General features: G+C 37.5%; 1 protein-coding gene across 1 annotated transcript in view; it reads right to left on the reverse strand.

The window, feature by feature from the left end:
• The window catches only part of LOC111509308 (endoribonuclease Dicer), a 31,497-nt gene that overhangs the window by 2,048 nt on the left and 7,175 nt on the right, over window positions 1–22,274 (reverse strand). Inside the window, exons 5-14 of the mRNA XM_023165026.2 lie at window positions 20,382–20,777; window positions 18,239–18,544; window positions 15,490–15,702; window positions 14,817–15,367; window positions 11,621–11,947; window positions 10,871–11,333; window positions 7,307–7,841; window positions 1,923–2,271; window positions 906–1,116; window positions 52–236 (exon numbers count right to left, since the gene is read on the reverse strand). Coding sequence (XP_023020794.2) covers window positions 52–236; window positions 906–1,116; window positions 1,923–2,271; window positions 7,307–7,841; window positions 10,871–11,333; window positions 11,621–11,947; window positions 14,817–15,367; window positions 15,490–15,702; window positions 18,239–18,544; window positions 20,382–20,777 — 3,536 coding nt within the window. The remainder of the gene's footprint in view (window positions 1–51; window positions 237–905; window positions 1,117–1,922; window positions 2,272–7,306; window positions 7,842–10,870; window positions 11,334–11,620; window positions 11,948–14,816; window positions 15,368–15,489; window positions 15,703–18,238; window positions 18,545–20,381; window positions 20,778–22,274) is intronic.

The following is a 22,274-nucleotide window of genomic DNA, read 5'->3' on the forward strand; positions in this document are numbered from 1 at the left end:
TACAATTTCACTGTCACTAATCAAAAATTTTCGTTTGCTTGAAATACTTACCCAAATCTTGGATGAGCCTTGTCCCATTCGAAAAGCCTCCTGATGACGTTCATGGGAACGTTTTGGCTGAACTCGGTGATTTCTTTGTGCATTAACTTGTAAAATACCTTCCAGACGATGCCCAAATCTTTGTCGCAGTCCAAATAAATCGCGCCGGCTATCGCTTCGAAAATGTCTCCAAGAACCTAGAGAGGGAGAGCGAGTGATCGTGAACTAGTTGTGGTTACAAACAAAAATAGGGAATAGAAGAGACAAGATACAATACAAGAGAAAAACACTGATACAATTATTGTAGGAGTAGTAAGATGTGTCGGCAATTGCAGTTTTTTAACTTAATAACAAACACTTTCTATAGAAATTGTAAGAACCCGTAGCTCGCCAGTCAGTTGTTGCTGAGACAGATAAAAATTTCGTCTTCGCAGTCAACCCACGTATCACTGATGATGTCTGTCTCAGTAGCAGACGAAACGTTAGGTATTTCAGGTTGAATTCGACCACGGCCTACGGTCTCGGATTTTGTTCTCTTCAATTTTGACCCATAATCACTGGTGAATTTTCCCGAGTAATGCATTAAAACGTATTCTAAAATACACTTTATTGTGTGAATTCCACTTGAAAGTTTACAAAACCGCGATACGTGTTTCGCTATACACCATCTTTGGGCGTCACAATATTGTGTATCGTGACGCCCGCTCAGTCTCAACAGCAACTGACTGCCGAGCTACTGGTTCACTAATATTTATAATTTCAGAGGGTGGTGAAGATAATGGTGGGGACGGGCTTCACAATATTGTGTATTAGGACGCCTGAAGATGCTATTGTATACCAAACTGAAATGTTGATGATAAACTTACTTTAGGAACGTCGACTGTTTCTCCTAGACGGTATTCCTCGTCTTCCAACAGGATCAGGATTTCGTCGTCCACTTCGTAGTCCTTTTTCTCCATCAGCGAAACAAACTTATCGATGAGCCCTTGCAACTTCGAGCTGATCATCAGCAAGAATTTGTGGAGGCCATTTCTGACTACCAGGCTGGCGAACGTGTTGTTGTTGACTAACGCCGACCTTGGTACAATAATCATAATGATTTATTTTCCCAAGACACATACAATATTGTTGTGAATTATCCCAATATAAGCAATACCAACAGGCAGACCAAGTGAGCTGCGACTTGCTCAAGGTCGCGTTCGACCCCACATGTATTTCTGACACGCCGCGTCTGATCGAGAATCGTTTGACCGGCTTCGAAAGAGTTTGATCGGGCTAAATATTACCGCCGCATGGGAGAGGCAGTCTAGTTCGGAAAATGCAGGGAGAAGTGAGTTAATATGGCGATAGATATTTGAGCATTAGTCTGAAGCTCGGTTAGATTATTGGTGTTCTATTGATAGGTAGTAATGAAATAAAGTTGAGTTTAATTGTAGATTGTGATCAATTATTGTTGAACATAAGGGGAGAACGTAACGATACTTTGATATAGTTATCTTGAATGTAGTGCCAAAATTAATGTTCTTTACGAATTCGGGCAGGTTATTTGAAATTGTTATTCCAAGGAAGAATATTAAAAATGTTTTTAAACAGTTTGTACTTCTTGTTAGGTGGTCCGGACAATCCCAATTGAAGGTGTAAAATATATTTGAATGCTATTATTTATGGTTTGTCAAATGGATGAAAATACTCATCTTTCAGGGTTTGTATGAATCAATTTTTGGTTCTAGGATTGACAAGTTGTAAATATACATTTTATCGCTTTGTTTTGTGAAATTTTCAAGGGTTTCAAAGTCGAATTTGTGACAGTGCCTCAAAACAGAAGTCAGCGATTGAACTTATGCAATTCTCCAGATAGTATCTTGAAGTTTCAATAAATTTACCTCAAATCCGTCATCTGGCCAGGATTCAGATTCCCACAGCTCTCGTAGATGTAACACGTTATCAGGAAATCCAGTACTGCATCTCCGAGAAACTCCAACTTCTCGTACGAACGAGTTATTCTGTTGGGCGTGTACGAAGCGTGGGTGAGCGCCTGAAGTAAGTATGCCCGATTCCTGAAATTGTAACCCAAAATCTCTTCTATTTCTCTCCAGTGAGGTATGTGGTAGTCGATATCTTCGCTAGAAGTATCTTTCTTCAATACAGGATCCTGCGGTGCCTGCTTCAAAAAATTTTCAAAGTTTTCGGACAGTGGGATGATTCCCATCCATTCCATGAACTTGATGCCACCTGAAAATAGTCAGTTGTAGTCAATAAAGGTTCTTCGGTAACGCGACAATACATATTTTGTGCCAAAGCTATTATACGAGTTTTTCAGCCGTAGTCTGCAGGTTTATATGCATGACGTTTCGTCTACTACTGCGGTAAACATTATCAAAGGCGATTAAGTAAAGGTTGAAGTGCTCGGATTGTTCTCAACGCAGAAACCTCAATCCTGCAATTTTTATCCGGTTTTATATTATCATAGTTAGGCCCGGTTTTGTTTCACAAATCAAATCAAAATATGCTTTATTACTCTAGGTCTGAACATCTTATTGGCAAAGTCTAGTGAAGTAAAACATGTATACGGGACAATTAACAAATATAAACTATAAAATAATGCTTAGAGACAAGAGGAGAGTATCTGGACAGAATAATATTAAGCCCAGCTGAACAGATACAAATATAAGTACATGAGTATATGAATATTGAGTAAATGTAAATATATAATTTATTTATTTACGGACTTGTCATTAAACAATGAACACATAAATGTGACTGAAAAAATAAACAATTGAATACTGATTAATACTGAAAAACTGATTTTTAAAAAAAATATGAAGCATATTTTCATCATACCAACGAGATAAGTTATTTAAATCTATCTGTAACAGTTCTGCATCATAAAAGTTATCTACAACCCTGTAAAGTTTGAGATCATCTGCAAACTGAATAATAGCTGTGGCGTTAACATCCAACACATCGTTTACAAAAAGAATGAAGAGTATTGGACCAATATGCGATCCTTGAGGGACACCAGACGTTACAGGAATTTGTGATGATATGGAACCAGCATATTTAGCATACTGAATTCTATTATCCAAATAACTCTTTATCCATTTTGACATGTTACCATTGATGCCTAATGCTAGGAGCTTAGCCATGAGAAGATCATGATTTACCCTGTCAAAGGCTTTAGAGAAATCAGTATAAATAGAGTCAATTTGGTGTTTTTCCTCTAGGTTATTCAAAAGAAAATGTTGATAAAGCAATAAATTCGTAGTGGTGGATCTACCAGATATAAAGCCATGTTGGTGTTCATTTATTATGTTTTTTGTATCGAATGTCAGTTTTTTAGTTATCAAACAATCCAGCAACTTGGGAATTTCCGATTGCTTGCTCACTGGACGGTAGTTTATAATATTTTCTTTATCACCATATTTGTGGATTGGAGTTAGAAGACTTTGCTTCCAAAATTCAGGGAAGATTCCCATAGATAAAGAAAGATTCAATAATGTTTGTAAGGGTTTTGCTAGAGTGAATATGCAGTTTTTTAAAAACTGCAAAGGAATTTCATTGGGACCAGCTGAGAGTTTTCCTGGGGTTATCATGAGTTGATTGATTATTTCTGCTGTTTCAATATAGTAGTTGGAAACATGTAAACTCTCTGTGCATTTGTATTGCGGAATTTGAAAAACCTTTTCGCCAGAATAGGTAGTAGAAAAATAATTTGCGAAAAGATTAACAATACCATTGTTACTATTGCAAGTGATATCCTCCAAATACATGGATTTCCAAAAGCTTCGAGAATCATTTGGAATAGCATTTTCGATTTTTTTAATGTAAGATTCATAGCAATGCTTCTGAAGTTCTTTACATCTAATTCGGAGGTCAGCACCCTGTACTTTTGTATCTTTTACGAGATTTTTTCTTTTCCATTAATTGTTTTCTCAGTTAATCGTTAGCTCGCACTAGTTTCGACTTCTGAGGGTTGTCGTTCGTAGGGGTGCGACAGCTGGTTAACGGAAAAACAGATTTTAAACAGATTTTTAAAGTTCAAAATTATACCAGACGGGAAAGTTAGAGGTTTTAAATCTTTTAAATGGTACATACAAGTCAACAGCAGTGAAAATCACTCCGTATAGATTCTGAACAGCTTGATCGATATTAGGTGTACTTTCAAAAATACTATTCCAATAAATACTAGCGAAAAAATTATTTATTCCATAATAATCACCATTTTTTAAATCATAATAGTACTCTTCATATCTAAGTTGCGGTTCTGTATCAAATTTCAGGTTGCAGGTAACTGCGGTGTGATGCACACTGTTAGGAAACAGCAAAACCAACAGTTCATAAATATAAAGATCTTTTAATAATAAAAAAACTAAATCTAGTGTAATATTCCTGCTATTAGCAATGGTGTTCAATTGATGAAGGTTGTAATAGCCAAAAGAGTGTTGTAACACAATAGCGGGAGGGTTATCTAGACAATTGACATTCAGACCCAAATCATTGTTGGACCAAGCCGCATTTGGTATATTATAATCCCCAAATAGAATAATTTCTATAGTTTTCAAGAATACAGTTAATATCATACGTGTGTTGTTCATAAATATCATTTGATGATGATGGTGGTATATAGATTCCTCCAATTATTACTTCACGATTTTTAATATTGAGAAAAACAAATAATTGTTCTGATGCTACGTAATGAACATTGATAGATATTTCGTGTTGATTTCAATAACTTGTGTACACAAAGCTACATGCCATAGCGCCTTGGTAGAATTCGTCCACACTATATGAATGAATATGTTATTTTTGTTAAAGAAAACATGTCATTATTTGAAATTTTTGATAGGAATCACTCTCATAATACCCGCAATAAAAACAGTCTTCTCAACTAAATGACACGTTTTTCTTTTGTACAGAAAAATGTTTCTTTTTCTGTGATTAATATTTATAACAAAATACCTGATTCCATTAAAAGCTTGCCTGTTGGAAAAATGAAAAAGGAACTAAAAATCATGCTTTTATCAAAGGCTTATTATTCGACAGAAGAATATTTCGCTGATAGACTTTGAATTGTCTGCCTGTTTATATTCTTTGTCTGACTGTTTTGTATACTTTTACAACGTTATTATTGTACTATATGTTTGTCTGAAACGTCTTGTAGTATGCAATGTGTTTATATATATATATATATATATATATATATATATATATATATATATATATATATATATATATATATATATATATAAAAATAATTTTTTTTTTCATTTTATATTTTTTTGTAATTTTTATCATACTCCTTTATACATTAATATGTTCTACACCCGTAAGGGTCTTTGTACCAAAGAACTAATAAAGTTAATCTATCTATCTATAATAGAGCGCCCAACAAGGAATTCTTTTACTTTCTTTCTGAATTTATTTTTATTATATAATCGCCTTCAATTAATGGAAACGTGATTAAATAACTTCTTGCTATTGTAAATGGTAGAGTTTTGTGTAAGGGCTAGAGTAGTTGTTGGAAGGGAAATGAAGTAAGACTGACGTGTACTATAAGTTGAGGTGGTATTAAATTGATTTTTATATTTTTTGTGGATAAGACACACTATTTCCAAAATAGGAAGACATACTAAGGTCAGAATTTTTGCTTCACAAATAATGGGCGACATGAATCTCTGTAGCTAGCCTTGCATAAATATCTAATAGATCTATTTTTGCAGAGAAAATACCATATTGAAACGAAATTGTGGACAATTTCCCTAGAAACAAATTCCATAACGTAAATTGAACTCAATTTGTGCAAAATAAACTTGATCTTGTAGTCTAACTCTCTCGCAACAACTCTCACTGAATGACATTCTGCTGCTAGTCTTTTACATAAGTAGTCGACATGGCAATCAAATTTTAGATTTTCATCAATGAAGAGCCCTAAAAATTTGTTTTTCTCCAAATTTTCAATTTTTACATCCACATTTGTTTTGTCGATGTTGCATGATAAAAGATTGGAATCACACCACTCTTTCATCCTTCTTATGTCGACGATGATTTGATCAAGTAAATTTGAGGCGGTAGTGCTATGCCAAAAGATAGTGGTGTCGTCAGCGAAACATGTGAATTTACCACTTATATCAATGAAGACTTAGTCATTGACATAAATGAGAAACAACACCGGTCCCAAAACGGAACCTTGTGGGACCCCACTGCCAATGAAACGTTCCTCTGATGAAATTCCATGTAATAGAACATTCTGCCGCAGATCTGCAGATCTTCTAAATCCACAAACTTCTAGTTTGCAAAGCGAAAGCCTTGCTTAGGTCACAAAACATGGCCGCCGCAGATTCTCTTTCATTAAGATTGGTGTACAGGTTTTCCAAAAGTGAAATTATGGCGTCTTGTGTATCTTTTGAAGACTGAAAGCCAAACTGGATTCAATTTATTATATTGTTTTTCTCGAGGAAGGATATTACTCGTTTTCTTACCAGTTTTTCTATAACTCTAGACAAGACAGGTAGCAAAGCAATTGGCCTAAAATTAGCTGGGTTGTCAAGATCGCCTCCTTTATGTAGAGGAATGATTGCGGCAATTTTCAGACACGATGGGAACATACCTTTGGAGAATGAGAAATTTATTGCCTCAAAGCCCTGTCAGAAAGAGTTAATTGCCCTCCTAGATAGTATTAAAGGCATTGAGAAAACGTGTATCTGCCGTCGGCGTTCGTTCCTATTGATAAGACTGAAATGACCTTATACTAGAACAATTAAGTGCAGGTAACCAGATTTTATTAATGTTAATTCCCTTTTCCTGTCTGTTGAAATTGTAACTGAATTCCTACTGTCTCTCCATACAGTTTTGGATAGTTACTTCGAATTCTTTAAGACACTTGTTGTCTTTCCAAATGCCATGTGGATACCTTATCGAAAGGCATGTTCTGACACTGTCGACTTGTTGATGTATCCCAGGCGACAATTTTTCCCGTATTCAGCAATATGGTTTCACGGTCGTATGCTGTAAGGCATATTGTCCGAAATTTTCTATGAAAAAGTTTGCCACCACAGGACAGGCTGTCAATTTGTTCATAGAAAACACCCTTCTACTGGAACAATGTAATAATTTTAATAGCATTTGTGATAGCTTCAAGAAAATTAGGAACGCGACAAGACTGTTTGCATTTCATTGTACTCAAAGTCGTCTGTTTTCGTAGTTGGCACTGTTTTACTTCCATATTGTTGCTATTAAAAAGAAACCGACGAAAAAAAGTTAAATTCACCTCGAAACCCAGCACAGCTGAAACAAGCCCCGAGCAGGGCTTCCACAACATCCGCCACATACTTATCACCGACGTATTGACTCCCCAACAAAGGCCCCAGGCTCGCATAGCGATCCTCGTCATTTTCAGCGGACGAATCCTCATTCAGAATATTCCTCAGCGAACTTTCCGTCAAAACTCCAGTGACCTGTTCCTCACGACTGAAACGAAGGCCGTCGAGCACATCGATGGACACCTGACGACGCTGAATCCTCTTGCGTATCTCCTGCGGCACAGAAAATCCTGGGGGCACCCAGTTTCCCTTCGGGGCCAGCTCGTTGTACCTGATCAGGCCGTTCAGACCCTTGCGGAGGGCCAGATAGTAGAGATTTTTGTTGCTCACTAGCCGTCCTTTGAGATCTGTCGCTCGGCCTTCGTCGTAGAGCGGGAAACGCTGCGATATGTAGACGGAAGCGGTGAGTTTCAAGAACGAGTCTCCCAACGTCTCGAGTCGCTCCAGGTTGACGAAGTCGTTAACATGGGCAGTCGTTAACGCCTGAAATGAATCAAGCAAGATATAGCCTTTTTTTACATAGGTCCGAAACTATATAACAAACTACCACTCCAAATCAAGAAAATATATAAACTCAGTTCCTTTAAACACCAAATAAAACAAATGATTAATGAAAATAAAATATACCTATAAATGAAAAAAAAAAAAGAAAAAAAAAATGCATGAATAAAAAAAATATGAATAAATGAAAATAAAATAAAATGAATGAATAAATAAATAAAAAATAAAATATAATTGCATAAATCAAAAAAATATGAATAAATGAAAATAAAATAAAATGAACGATTAAATAAATAAAAAATAAAATATAATTGCATGAATCAAAAAAATATATGAATAAATGAAAATAAAATGAACGAATAAAAAAAAATTAAAATATAAATGAATGAAAGGGGAAAAAATAAAGAAGCGCTCATCAAGTTTACTCATTTCTACTCAATTTTTTATACAATGTTTAAAAAAAAAAAACTATATGCACAATCAGTTTGCACCTCTCCGAACATTAAAACAAAAAAATATTTTTCCTCGTACAGAAATATGCACTAGAAGCATTAATGCTTAGGCAATTTCTATACAGGATTATATTATATTATATATTTTCTGTAACAACATCAATTGTAAAAATGACAATTATGGAATGGATGAAGAATAAAGTTTCGAATTGATTTGATTGTAAGTTGATGAAAACGAAAATTCTACTTACGAATTATCCACACTAGTTACTCATTTAAAATAGACTAAGTAAAATTTTTTTTTGAAAGAAGGTTTGAAAAAAAAACTGTTTAAAATCTGTTTTTTCCGTTAATCAGCTGCCGCCCCCGTACGAACGACAACTCTCAGAAGTTAAGAAACTTTTGCGAGCTAAGGACTAACGAGGTCTTACCTTTTAACGTGTGATTCCTAACAATAAATTATTAACAGACCCCTTTGTAAAAGTCTTATACAAAATGTTTTATGTATGGAATTCACTGTCATAATTCATGGATTGTTTATTTATCTGAGACACATATGGCATGTGATGAATGACAAGACGAAATAGAGATGAGTAATTATAATAATTCAGATCTAAGAAACTCACTAGTGAGCATACTAAAGGGGTTGCTATTAACCGAGTGACAACGAAGTCATTGTACACGGTTTCATACAGTTGTTTGCGGTGTAAAATATTTGAAATTTAAAATGAAGCTATGGGGGTGGTCTGAAGAGTTTCTAACCTCAACATAAAGATAGCAGCACTCGTAAATAAAAGCTAATGTACTCAGTTGTTCGTTTGTTGGTAATTACTCAAAGTTTCAGCCATTTTGGACGCGCAGTTGTTATATAACAGTTGTTTGAGTGTTTATGAAAGTGGACAAAATCGAGTATCGAGCTGTCATTAAATATTTGTTTTTGAAAGACAATACGCCTAGGCAAATCAAAGATGAGTTGAACCTTGTGTATGGGCACTTTGCCACATCATTTACCACAGTGAAATTTTGGGCAGCTGCATTTAAACGTGGCCATAAGAGCTTGAGAGACTGAACATTCGGGACGTCCAAAAACTGCAACTACCGACGAAAACATCGCCAAAGCTCAACAAATGCTGATAGACAACCGCCGAATTAAAGTGAGACAGATAGCACAGGTTATGAACATGTCAAAAGAACGTGTTTGTCACATATTAAATCAACATTTAGACATGATAAAGCTGTTCGCGCGTTGGGTGCCGCGTTTGCTCACGTTAGACCAAAAACGTGTTCGAATCAACATTTCTAACGCTGTTGGCGCAGTTTAGGCCCGATAAATCTGAGTTTTGGTGACGATTGGATACACCATTATACGCCCGAAACAAAAATACAGTCCAAACAGAGGACTACAAAGGGGAAACCGGCTCCCAAAAAAGCAAAAACTGTTTTTTTCGCCTTGGAAATAGATAGCAACTGTTTTTTGGAATAAGAATGGAGTTATTTCAATCGATTATCTTCAAAAAGGAAATACCATCACAGGAGCATACTACGCATCATTACTTGACAAGCTGAAGGCAGAACTTGTGAAAAAACGGCCACATTTGCAAAAAAACGACAATCCTGTTCCACCAAGACAATGTACCGTCTCACACGAATTACGGTTTGAACTGTTTGACCATCCGTCTTACTCAACAGATATAACCCCAAGCATAGTAAAAATTAACCAGTAAATTCCACCACTTTCATTCATAAATTCACAAAATTCTCGGTGACCTCGAAACGAAGTGCAGAGCCAATTTCGTTTTTTTACTATAGGCGTGCGCTCATATAAAAACGAAATTTAAGGATATTATAGAAGATTTTGTGGTAAGTTACTTATAACCAACTACAAAAACTAAAAACAATAATAACAACAGCGAATAAACTAAACACAATATAACTAATCCGATGCTCGTGGGACCGTTGAATCCTTCGATACTACAGCACTGAACGCGTTGGATGAGAATCTAATCCTAAGAGCGGTCGAAGGTCCCTGGCAACTCGGAAGGATCAAATAATAAGTATTCTTTTCGTTCCCTCATCTGAAAAAATATCTTGTATCTTTGTTAGATCGGAAACTTTACAGACAGACCACCCTCGTATAGTTCCTTGAAGTCAATATTCACCATAATGAAACAATTGAAAATCCCTCCTGGTTCCACGGCCGGAGTCACGATTAGAAATGGTCGAATGATACTTGTAGTATCAAACGTTTCGTCTGCTACTGCGGCAGACATCATAAGCTGTATATGCTTTTACTGCAAGGACAAAGATTATATCTCAAAGTCTCAGCATTGACTGACTGGGGAGCTACGTGTACACTCGTATTTATAATTTTATAAAGAGGTGGGGGAATGGTGAGGGTTGGCGGCAGAAGTGATACCAATTAGTAATTTTGATAGGCTGAGAATGAAAGATATTGTCATTGATAACTTTTCAAACCTTTTAAAAATTCGGTGTTACTCTGGACAGTTTGAGTGGATCTGGAAAAACACCTTATGCAGAACATTTTAGGGTCACATTCACCTTGTACACCTCGGCGAGGTCGGGACTCCGTCCGGAAGAAGCTTCTAGCAGCCGAATGGGCGGGTGAGAGAACTCCTCAATACGCATGCGCTGCAAGCGCAGCTCTTTCTGCTGAAGAGGCTTCTCTTGATTGACACGGTCGTCGTTCCTAACGCGGGTGCCCACGAAGGCTTCGAAACGCTCAACGTCGGAGATCGTGGCGGAAATATCCTTTTCGACGTCCTTAGGCTCGTCAGAGTCCTTCCAAGGGTACATCTCCTCCAAGGTTTTCATTGACCTGTCTCTGTTGAAATGCGTTTTGGTTTCCGGAGCTCCGGAGACTACGTTGTCCGCCAAAGTAACGTCGGGGTGTTCTTCTTCATCGTAGGCAAATGCTCGATAGTCTCGCAGATTTTTGTCTGCTTGTAACACAGCGTTGTTGTGTGCTAAGTCGCCGATGAATGCCTCTTTGATGATTGTACATCTGCATTAAATTGATCTGAATAAATAAAGGGAATACACATACAGTTGGGACAATTAAAGAATACACTTGCACATGCATCATCGACAAAATACACGATAGAACACATACTTTTATAAAGAATCCCTGTCTTTTACACGTGAAAAAAAAAACAGCATACTGACGACTTCCCGACTTATGTGGTATATGAAAAGTTAGTCAGCAACATTCATCACGTTGCTGATGGAGGATTATAGGGAATAGGGTAATACAATAAATCATATTCTTAATCAATAAGTAAGTCTACTCGCCTGAGTTCTTCGGCTTGCAGCAGCGAATCGATCCTGAAAATCACGCTCGGCAGGAGACTGGCCTGAATCCACAACGCAGCGGGAAAGTCCTGACGTACCACCAGCTCGGTCAGAAGACGTTCCGTACTTCCCTCGTGCAACTGCTCGCGTTTACGCTTACTTTCGTGCCCCCTCGGCTTGAGAAAGTTCATGCGCCCAGTTAACCCTCTAACCGTGAGCAGAGGCGCCTCCGGGTGTGATATCCGCAGCTCCCGATGCTTCTCGAAGTAGTCCTTGAAGGTGGAGTAGTTCTCGCTGGGAAATGGCGAGAGGGAGTTTTCATCGGATCTAATAATAATAATCTTCATTTCAGTAGGATCCAAACTAATATATTAAAAAATAATAATAATACTACACACACTTTTATGTACGAATTGTTGTTTATTGACCTTATATATTCATACCCAAGCTGACATGGATAAACAAGATCAATGTCAATGCTGACTTATGCTGAATCGACATCCGGCAATACGCAGAACTTAAACGACGACACAAAAGACTATTATTTTCGCAGGGGGCCATATCTGGTAAATACGGTGGCTGAGGCATGATTGAGGTGCTTGTTTTACGAACAAGCAATGACGAGTGAAGAGGTGCATTATCGTGATGTGGTAAATGAATACTTGCTTTTCTATAGTTTGTATTGTGCAAAAAGAAGGCTGAAGTGTTGCAAATTTCGGGACTGTAGAGGGCCGTTACTCTAAAAATGAGGTAGAGCACCGATTTTTTATTTCGGACTTGTAGTCCACACGTCACAATCCAAAAAGAAGGTGAAGACTATCCAAAATTTTACCTAATATTCTAGTTGCAACTAATTCATAGTTTTTCCAACACAGTAAATACAGGTATGGTGTTGTAATAGTTTGGAAATCACCTCGTAAGACAACCATGTGTTACCAAAATCAATAATGGTGTCCTCCAGGGCAGTGTCCTGGGACCAGTTTTATTAATCATCTACCAACTTTTTTGAAGACTGTGAGTTTATTAAACTCTTCGCTGATGACATACTTATAGCAATCAGTGATTAGAACCTTAACTATGCAGTTGAATACATTGAACACTCTCAAAATTACTGATAGCATCAAAGTATAGATATAAGATTTACGAGGGTGGTCTGAAAAGTTGAAGATACCAGCACTCGTAAATAAAAGCTAGTGAATTTCTTTGTTATCTGTTGGATGGATGCGCAGTTCTTACAGTTGTTTGAGTCAGTTGATACGAGTGTTTTTTATGAAAATGAACAAAATCGAGTACCGAGCTGTCATTAAATTTTTGCGTAGGCAATACGCCTACGCAATGAGCTGGATTCTGTGCATGGGGGCTCTGCACCATCATTTACCACAGTGAAACTTTCCGCAGCTGAATTTAAACGTGGCCGTAAGAGCTTGCGAGACGATGAACGTTCGCAACGTCCAAAAACTGCAACTACCGACGAAAAAATCGCCAAAGTTCTTCGTTTGGTGCTTGACGACCGCCGAATTAAAGTGAGAGATAGCAGAGGTTATGAACATTTCAAAAGAACGTGTTTGTCACATATTAAATCAACATTTTAACATGAGAAAGCTGTCTGCGCGTTGGGTGCCGCGTTTGCTCACTTCAGACCAAAAACGTGTTTGAATGAACATTTCCAACGCTCTGTGGGCGCAGTTTAGGCGCAATATATGCGAGTTTTGGCACAGATTGATTACTGTTGATTGATTACCAAGCAGTGGACTGCAGAGGAGGAACCAGCTCCAAAAAAAGCAAAAACTGTTTTTTCAGCTGGAAAAGTGATACCGACTGATTTTTGGGATGGTCATGAAGTTATTTCAATCAATTATCTTCAAAAAGGGAAAACCATTACACGAGCACAATACGCGTCATTACCTGACAACCTTTCTCAGAGAGAAAGCTGTAAAAAGATATTCGTAGAGAAAAAAATATCAACACTAACAGGTCTCTATATTTATGAATCTGTGGTATTTGTCAAAGAAAATATATCTCTCTTTGCGACTCATGATAGGAACCATACCCACAACACACGAAATAAAAATAACCTTTTGAATATAAAGACACATTTGACCTATCTTCAAAAAAATATACCTTTTTCAATCATTAATATTTATAACAAGGTACGAACTTTGTCTTCTATGATCATGAAGAATAAATTGAAAACTTTGCTTCTCTCCAAAGCATAAAAAAGCTAAAAAAAAAAAGAAAAAAAAAAAAAAAGAAGAAGGATGAGGGAGTCTTCCAAAGAAACGAAGGAAGTAACTCTATACATGGATGTGTAGATCATGCAAAGAAGTAACTTTCAGACACAAACTGAAAGAAAGTCCTCCTGAAACAGCTACTTTCATATAAACATTGAATTATACGAAAGAAAAAATTCTTTCGTGCATGATCTTCTTTGCATGATCTACACATCTAGTATCGAGTTACTTCCTTCCTTTCTTTGGAAGACTCCCTCATCCTTCTTTTTTTTTGTATCAAGATGGAGTAGTAGAAAGCCAAAAACTTTCCCAAAAATTAATCACTCCTCCTAAAAAAATATAACCCCTTCAATTCAAATAGTTTAGTCTCTTTTGAACCCTACATATAGATGTATATGTTCGTGTTCTGTATCTAATATAATAATATTACATTTAGTATATTGACTGTGATAACCTTGTTATTCATACATCTGTGGATATTTATATTCTTAACCAATATTAATGATATTGCCTCATGATTTTCTACTACTTCTGTGATGTTTACTGTAATTGACATGCTCTACACCTGAAAAGGTTTTTTATTACAAAGAACTAATAAAGGATATCTATCTATCTCAGCTAAAGGCAGAACTTGCGGAAAAACGGCCACATTTGCACCGTCTCACACCTCAGAGGTTGACATAGCGAAAATCCACGAATTAGTTTGAACTGCTTGACCATCGGCCTTACTCAACAGATCTAACCCCAAGCGACTTCTTTTTTGTTCCCTCATCTAAAAATTACGCTCGGAGGACAGATATTTTCGTCAAATGAAGAAGCAATCACCTTCAGAAACAATTATTTTGCAGAGAAAAACGCCGAGGTTAAAAGGAGAATATTAAAAAAAAAACAGAAAAAAAGTGCTGTATCTATGTTTGGGCGGAAACTTTTCAAACCACCCTCGTATCATTTTTTCAATTTTGTACCTGACTTCCGTCACCAAGTAGTATGCAGAATCCCGATACCAGGGGGACACTATTTTACCCACAAACTCATCGTGAGTGGTCGCCAACTCAAGCTTCTCCTCCTCTGTTGGCTCCACCACTTTCTTCACCACAGCATTCCAAAGCAGATTCTTTGCTAGCTTGGATCCCTTTTCCAAGGGAACCACTATCAGCGTACTAACTTCCTCTCCGTTATCAAACACCACGAAAGGATGTAAAGTCTTAAGGATATCCCCGAACACCAGCGCTTGGAATTTCCTCAGCTGTACGATCTCTTCCCTGGTGAAAGTCAGTTCTTTCTGGTTAACTCTGAGACTGGTTTTCATCTCTCCTAACGGCGTGTACAGGGGGAAATCGCACAACACTGGTAGCGGCGAAGGGGTGAGGATTCCGTACTGAAGGTTCGAGCAGTATAGATCATAGATGGCGCTGTCGTTCGGGTCAGTCGGTCGTTGAAACAGAGGCTCGAAGTTGATTACGTGCAGATAACAAGTCGAGTTTTCTTTCAGTTGACCTCGATTGTAAGCGGTTATCTGTAAGAAAAATTTGTGTGAGTGAGTATTCAATAATTCAAAGTTACATCCATATGAAATTTCTTTACTACAGTATTGTTGAATGAATTTCATTAAAAAAGTCTGAGAGAAGAAATTCTCACGTGTCTTTTATGCAATCTTCTGCGTTTTGCGCTTCCAGCACCCCTTTCACGTTCAGCGGGGTAATGGGCGAAAAGAAACTTGACATCTTCTTCTTTCGCCCTCCTCTTTATCGGTTGAAGGTGATCGTCCAATTCGCCGGCTTTATGCAGGGCTTCACAAGCTTTCAAAGCAGCTGCTCGTTTCGCTACCTTCACAGATTTCATGAAGGGGCCCTACAAATGATGAAATTTCTGTATGGAGTTACAAAAAGATAGATTAAGACAGGCATTTATAACATACTAGTTGTTTCCCGCAGCTTCGCCCGCGTAGAATTTGGTTTGTGTGTATAAGCTGTATTTATGTAAAGTTTCATGTAAATCCGTTCAGTCATTTAGGCGTGAAAGCAAGCCAGCAAGCAAGCATGCATCCATCCATCCATCTTCACAAACTTTAAAATTTACATTAGTATATACCGGGTGTCCCACATTTTATGTGACAGGCAATATCTGGTTTGTTGAAGGAGATACACAAAAATTTTCCATACAAAAGTTTTAGGAGTTCATGAGAGCTATATTTTGATATAATTTTAAAATATACAGGGTGTTTGGTGTAGGTGCTACAGACCAAAATTCCATTTTTTAAAATAGAACGCCCTGTATATCATTACATATTCAGATGCTACGTTAAATTCTGATATCATTTCATGTTTGGTTTTTGAAACTCGGTTACGGCGTTGTTGAGTTATTGCACTTTTCCTTAAATATAAAGTTTCAAAAAAACTTATTTACTCGTACACGAATCCAGTCTATATCTTTTATTAAATTGAACTAGACTACTACTGAATACAAACCATTATTCTCACCTCTACGATACGATATCGATATCAGTTGAATATAATATTGAAATTCTTGAGAATGTGACTAACTTGGGGGTGAATTGCTTTATATTGCACAATTTCATCAAGTAGCTTATGCTTGTTGATGCCATAGTAACAAATGTTATTGAATTGTATCTACTTGTCAGTTCGATTCAGTGATTCTTTGCAAAACAGTAACTGTGTTCTTTGTGCGAAAACTCCAGTATGCCTTTCGCGTTTAGTCCAAGTGATTGCATTGATATGTTATTAATTTTTGGGGAATGTCAGAAAAACTGCCGTCAAGCACAACGTCTATACCAAGAACGTTTTCCAGACAGACCAATTCCGTCACAAATGACTTTTTCGACAGTTGTAGAAAAATTGCGAACTGGGTCATTTCCTTCTACTATAAAGCATCGTCATCATACGAGATCTGTTAGAAGATTTAGAGATCAATGTGTTGGCTTATATTATTATTCATCCACATGTTTCTATCCGTACTCTTGCAGAAGTCGGTGTGAGTAAATCTAATGTACAGAGAATTCTGAAAGAAAATAAATACCACCCATTCAAAATTCAGTTGGTACAAGGTTTGAAACCCACGGACTTTGAAGGACGACTTGAATTCATTGCTTGTATTCAGGTAATATTACATGAAAGTCCTAACATATTCAGTCAAATTTTGTGGAGCGATGAATCGCGATTCCACAATAATGGAGTTGTGAATCGACGTAACAGTCACTATTGGTCTCAAGAAAATCCCCACTGGGTCCGCGAAAGTAATTTTCAAACTACTTGGGGTATTAATGTATGGTGTGGATTGTTCAATGGCCGCATCATAGGACCTTACTTTTTCAATGAAAATCTCAATGGATTGCGAATTTACATTTTCTGGAAAATGATTTGATCCAGTTGATGGAAGATATTCCCATAGCAGAACGACAAGGAATTTGGTGGCAACAAGATGGTGCTCCTCCTCACAATTCACAGGTTGTTACTGAATATCTGGATAGAACGTACCCAAATAGATGGATTGGTAATAAGGGTCCAAGTCGGTGGCCGGCTCGTTCCCCAGATTTATCACCGCTTGATTTTTTTCTATGGGGTTATTTAAAAGATATTGTTTTCACTACTCCCCCTTTGAATGTGGATGATCTGAAAATGAAAATTCGACTAGCGTGCAGTGATATTACGCCTGATATTATAAGAGCGACTTGTACGAGAGAAGTGATTCGACGTTTCGAAGCCTGTATAATATCTAATGGGCATCACTTTGAACAATTTTTATGACTTATTTCTAGGTACCTACCATTCTTATGAAATGATTCATCAAGTTATATTATTTACATTGTTATTAATTAAAGATTTGTTTTCAAATACACCTCTTTCAATTTCGCAATTGTTTCATATTCAAAATGATTCCTGACTGAATTCCACAACTCAAAATTGAAACCATTACTTCGAACACCCAAAATTTTGACTAATTTTCATGTGATCTGATGCAGAGAGAATAATTGTATGAGATATTTTTAAAAATAATAGTCGTTCTCAAGACTTTACATTTTAAGCAATAACTCAACAACGCCGTAACCGAATTTCAAAAACCAAACATGAAATGATATCAGAATTTAACGTAGCATCTGAATATGTAATGATATACAGGGCGTTCTATTTTAAAAAATGGAATTTTGGTCTGTAGCACCTACACCAAACACCCTGTATATTTAAAAATTATATCAAAATATAGCTCTCATGAACTCCTAAAACTTTTGTATGAAAAATTTTTGTGTATCTCCTTCAACAAACCAGATATTGCCTGTCACATAAAATGTGGGACACCCGGTATAGACAATAAGATTCATCAACGTCAAAGTATGAAAAAAAGATCATTCAGAATGAGAGTTTGGTCTCACCTCAATTGGCTTTAAGAGTTCTGGTTGGGGACATGCCGTGGGTATCATGATGACTACGCTGCACCTATCGTCAGCTTCGACGCCCCCAATATTTTTTTTCACATACCACTCAGGAGTGTGACAAGTATACATATCCGATGGAAGGCTGTTGCAGTACTGACAGAGAAGAGGAATCGCCGACGTCATATTGACTTGAGCCGAGTCTAGACCATTCACGAAGTAAGGCGGTAGCTCGGCTTCGTTGTACATTTTTTCGATGTTTTCCCGGGAAGGATCGGATCTCTCCTGGTTCTTTCCTATCAAGTACTAAACAGAACAAAAGATTTATATCATAATTTTAAGAAAAAATGTATTTTAAACCCACTTCAGTTCATTCCAGAGCTCAACCCATGAGCCACGTACCTTTTTTTTTTCCTAATCACGTACCTACAAAGTCGTAGGTCCACATGAGAGGCAAGGGTGAGGTGTTTCCATCTGTACTTGAGCCAGCGGCGGCTCGTCAGAGGAAGCAAGGGAGGCTTAGCCTCCCCATAAAATTTGAGGCTATATAAATACATAATATGCCCGAAAAAACACTATCACTCACTACGTAGTACGTACCACACTGTATCCTGCGTCAACAAAACTCAAACGCACCGCCCATGAACGAATAACGAATAAACCATCAACCCGAAATAATAAATGCCATACGTTACAAAGGAACCAAGCCTCCGACCGCTTTAGAAAACACAAGCTCCGCGAGACGGATCCAACCAGCGACAAGCGATTTGTAATTTTAATTGCAGACATTATAGCGTTAGAGGAGGCTAGCCTCCAGCTGGTCTCCGTTAGTGTACGACTGCGTTTTTTTTATTTAATTATTCGGACGGGATGCCGTGACGGACCGGGACTGAAAAATATTTCGGTAAATCGTTTTAGTGTTTCTTGATAATATTTGTTTTTTGTGTATAAAACAGGCAGTATTGTAGGTATTATAGCAGTGCTTTTTGGTAATATTTTTAATGTGTTTTTTAAAGTGTTTTCTTTCAATTTCAAGGTGTTTTCAGGTTTTCACTTTTCGGTAAGTTTTTTTTCCATTTATTATGGATAAGTTGGACGAAATTAAAAAATGTGACGATATAGTCGATTAGTTGCTGACAAATAATTTCAAGTCTTTATTGTATGATAATAAATTTTACATCATTAAAACTCCGGGAAGGCCTCAACCAAATTTGATTTCAATTAAAGCGTCAGATAATCGGCAAATCGAGGATTTAATATTAGTTGGTACGATAAATGCGATTAGTTAACCGGCTCCATTAAACGTGAAAAACTTTTTTGTTGGCCCTGTGTTTTATTTTCCGTACAAACCGAATACCAAACGTGGTCTAAAATAGGATACTCCAATTTAAAAAATTTACCTCGTTCTACAGAAACACATTTTAAATCTAAGGAGCATATATTTTCGTCGTGTAAATTGAAATTGTTTAGCAAACAAAATATAGCAACAGCTATAGATACAGCTCAAAAAGAGGCTATAATTTTTTTAATAATCAGGTTAGGTAAAATCGGTCGAATTTAAAAAGACTTATCGATATTACGATTTATTTGGGTTCCCAAGAATTAGCTTTTCGCGGACACGATGAAACCGAAGATATGATCAATCTCGGCAATTACAAAGAACTTTTAATGGTATGGGGCAAATATGATTCACAATTTTGCACTTTTTTAAACGGTAGCGTTTTGTTGGGTACCTCAAAAACCATCCAAAATGAGCTTATAGACAGTGTGGCATATATTATTGAGGAAAATATAAGCAAGGAGATTGAAAGTGTTTCTTTTTTTGCATGGGAAATTGATGAAACTACCGATATTACCTGTACATCACAACTTTCAATCGCTTCAACGTATTTGGCTTTAAATAGGTGCTGTACCCCAAAAAATTTTCGCGCCTCCGGCGGGCTTTTCTGTGTGTATATAGTCTTCACGACTTTAGCCTCCTCTGTTCTCCAATGCACGAGCCGTCACTGACTTGAGCATAACATATGTACCTTTCCAAAATATGTTTATCGTTTCATATCTTTTCGCTTCAAGACGACAAGAAATTGAAATAAGAAAAAAGCGGTGAAGCGGTATATCTTCCAAGAATAATAAAATACCATACCTCATTGAGCAGCTTCTCCACTTTCTGGAACTCCGCATACTTTCCCTCGAAATTCCTCAAATTCTCCACTTCCACCATGATGTAATACAAGCTCTTCCTGTGCCTGGCCCGTCCTTTCGACTGAATATACGAGCGATAGTCCTCCGGCCTGTCGTACTTGATGACCAGCGTGCACTTCGGAATGTCCACGCCTTCCTCTAAAACGTTTGAAGCAACCAAAACGTTGATCTCCTTGTCTGCGAACGCCTGCAAGACCCGCTTGTTCCTCTTTGCCCCATAAAGATTCTCCCTGGTGTCGTTGAGGGGGTTGTTGTTGCACCCGACGATGTACTCCGGCTTCAGTTCTCTGTATCCCTCGTGGCACTCGGCCAAAGCTTGCAGAACGTGGTAGATCACCTATATATGAAAGTTGATAGTTATAATAATAAGGAGAAAAAAGCGTATTGTATTCCCTCTTCTGCACCTTCAAACAAAAACCGACTGAATACATCAAATTATTTAAAATAAACTCTGCAAAAAAGTAACTTTCAGATGCAAGCTGAAAGAAAAAACTCTTTCGAAACTACTACTTCCAAATGAAAATTGAGTTACAAAGAAAAAATCCTCTTGAAATCACTAACGGGTGATTTTTTAAGAGGTAGATCCTATACCTCTTAAACACAAAACAACACAAAACATTTGAAAAAACAGATGAAATCTTCATTGGCATCGATAGAACGATCAGAATAATTTAATTTTTGAAGATGATTTCATGCAAATGTTGTCCGCGGCTCCGCTTTAGATGGCCCATGCGCAAGGTCCAACTTTGGCACACTCTCTCTAACATATCGACCGGTATTTCACGTATAAATGCTTCAGTATTAACTTCCAGGGCGTCAGTCGTTGCTGGTTTATCCCTGTAGACATGATCCTTAACACGACTTCACAAGAAATAATTCAAAGGCGTTAAATCACACGATCTAGATGGCCAATCGACGAGCCCCAAACGTGAGATAAACTGTTCACCGAAAGCGGCTCTTAATTGGGCTCTTGTTTCGCGTGCTGCGTGGCACCGTCTTGTTGAAACCACATGTCAGGCATGTCTAATTCTTCCATTTTGGGCAACAAAAAGTTGTCAATCATCACACGGTAGCGCTCGCCAATTACAGTAACGTTCCAGCCATTGTCGCCTTTGAAGAAGTACTGCCTGATGATGCCACCGACCAATAATCCACACCAAACAGTGACTTTTTCGGGATGCATCGGTAGCTCTTGCAATGCTTGTGGCTGGTGTTCACTCGAGGTGTGACAATTTTGCTTGTTAATGTATCCATTCAACCAGAAATGAGCCTCGTCGCTGAACACAATTTTTCGATAAAAATGTGGGTCTTCCTCCAACTTTGCCAGCGCCCATTCACCAAATGTTAGACGTTGTGGGAGGTCGTGTGGCTTCAATTCTTGCACCAGCTGTATCTTATAAGGTTTTACACCCAAATCCTTTCGCAAAATTCTCCACATAGTGGAGTAACAGAGCCCCAATTGCTGTGAACGGCGGCGAATCGACCTTTCACGGTCATCACGAACACTGGCGAATATAGCCGCAATATTTTTTTCGGTCCTCACTCTACGCATGCGTGTTGGTGGTTCAATGTCCAATAATGAAAATTGGGTTCGAAATTTAGTCACAAGCTTCCGAATAGCTTCCTCAGTAGGCCGACGAAACTGCCCATAAATTGAAAGAAGTGTACGATGCACTTTCTTCACCGAGCATGAATTTTGATAATAAAATTCAATAATTTGCAAGCGTTGTTCATTCATGATTAAATTATAGACCAAACTGAACAAGTTTTACAATGACATAGGACACGATTCACGCGTGATCTGTCAAAAACGGTGTTGCCAAAAAGATACCAG

This window comes from Leptinotarsa decemlineata, unplaced genomic scaffold (genome assembly GCF_025532065.1).
Source record: "Leptinotarsa decemlineata unplaced genomic scaffold, Ldec_3_MD MMD2_tig00078422_RagTag_RagTag, whole genome shotgun sequence".
NCBI lineage: Eukaryota > Metazoa > Arthropoda > Insecta > Coleoptera > Chrysomelidae > Leptinotarsa > Leptinotarsa decemlineata.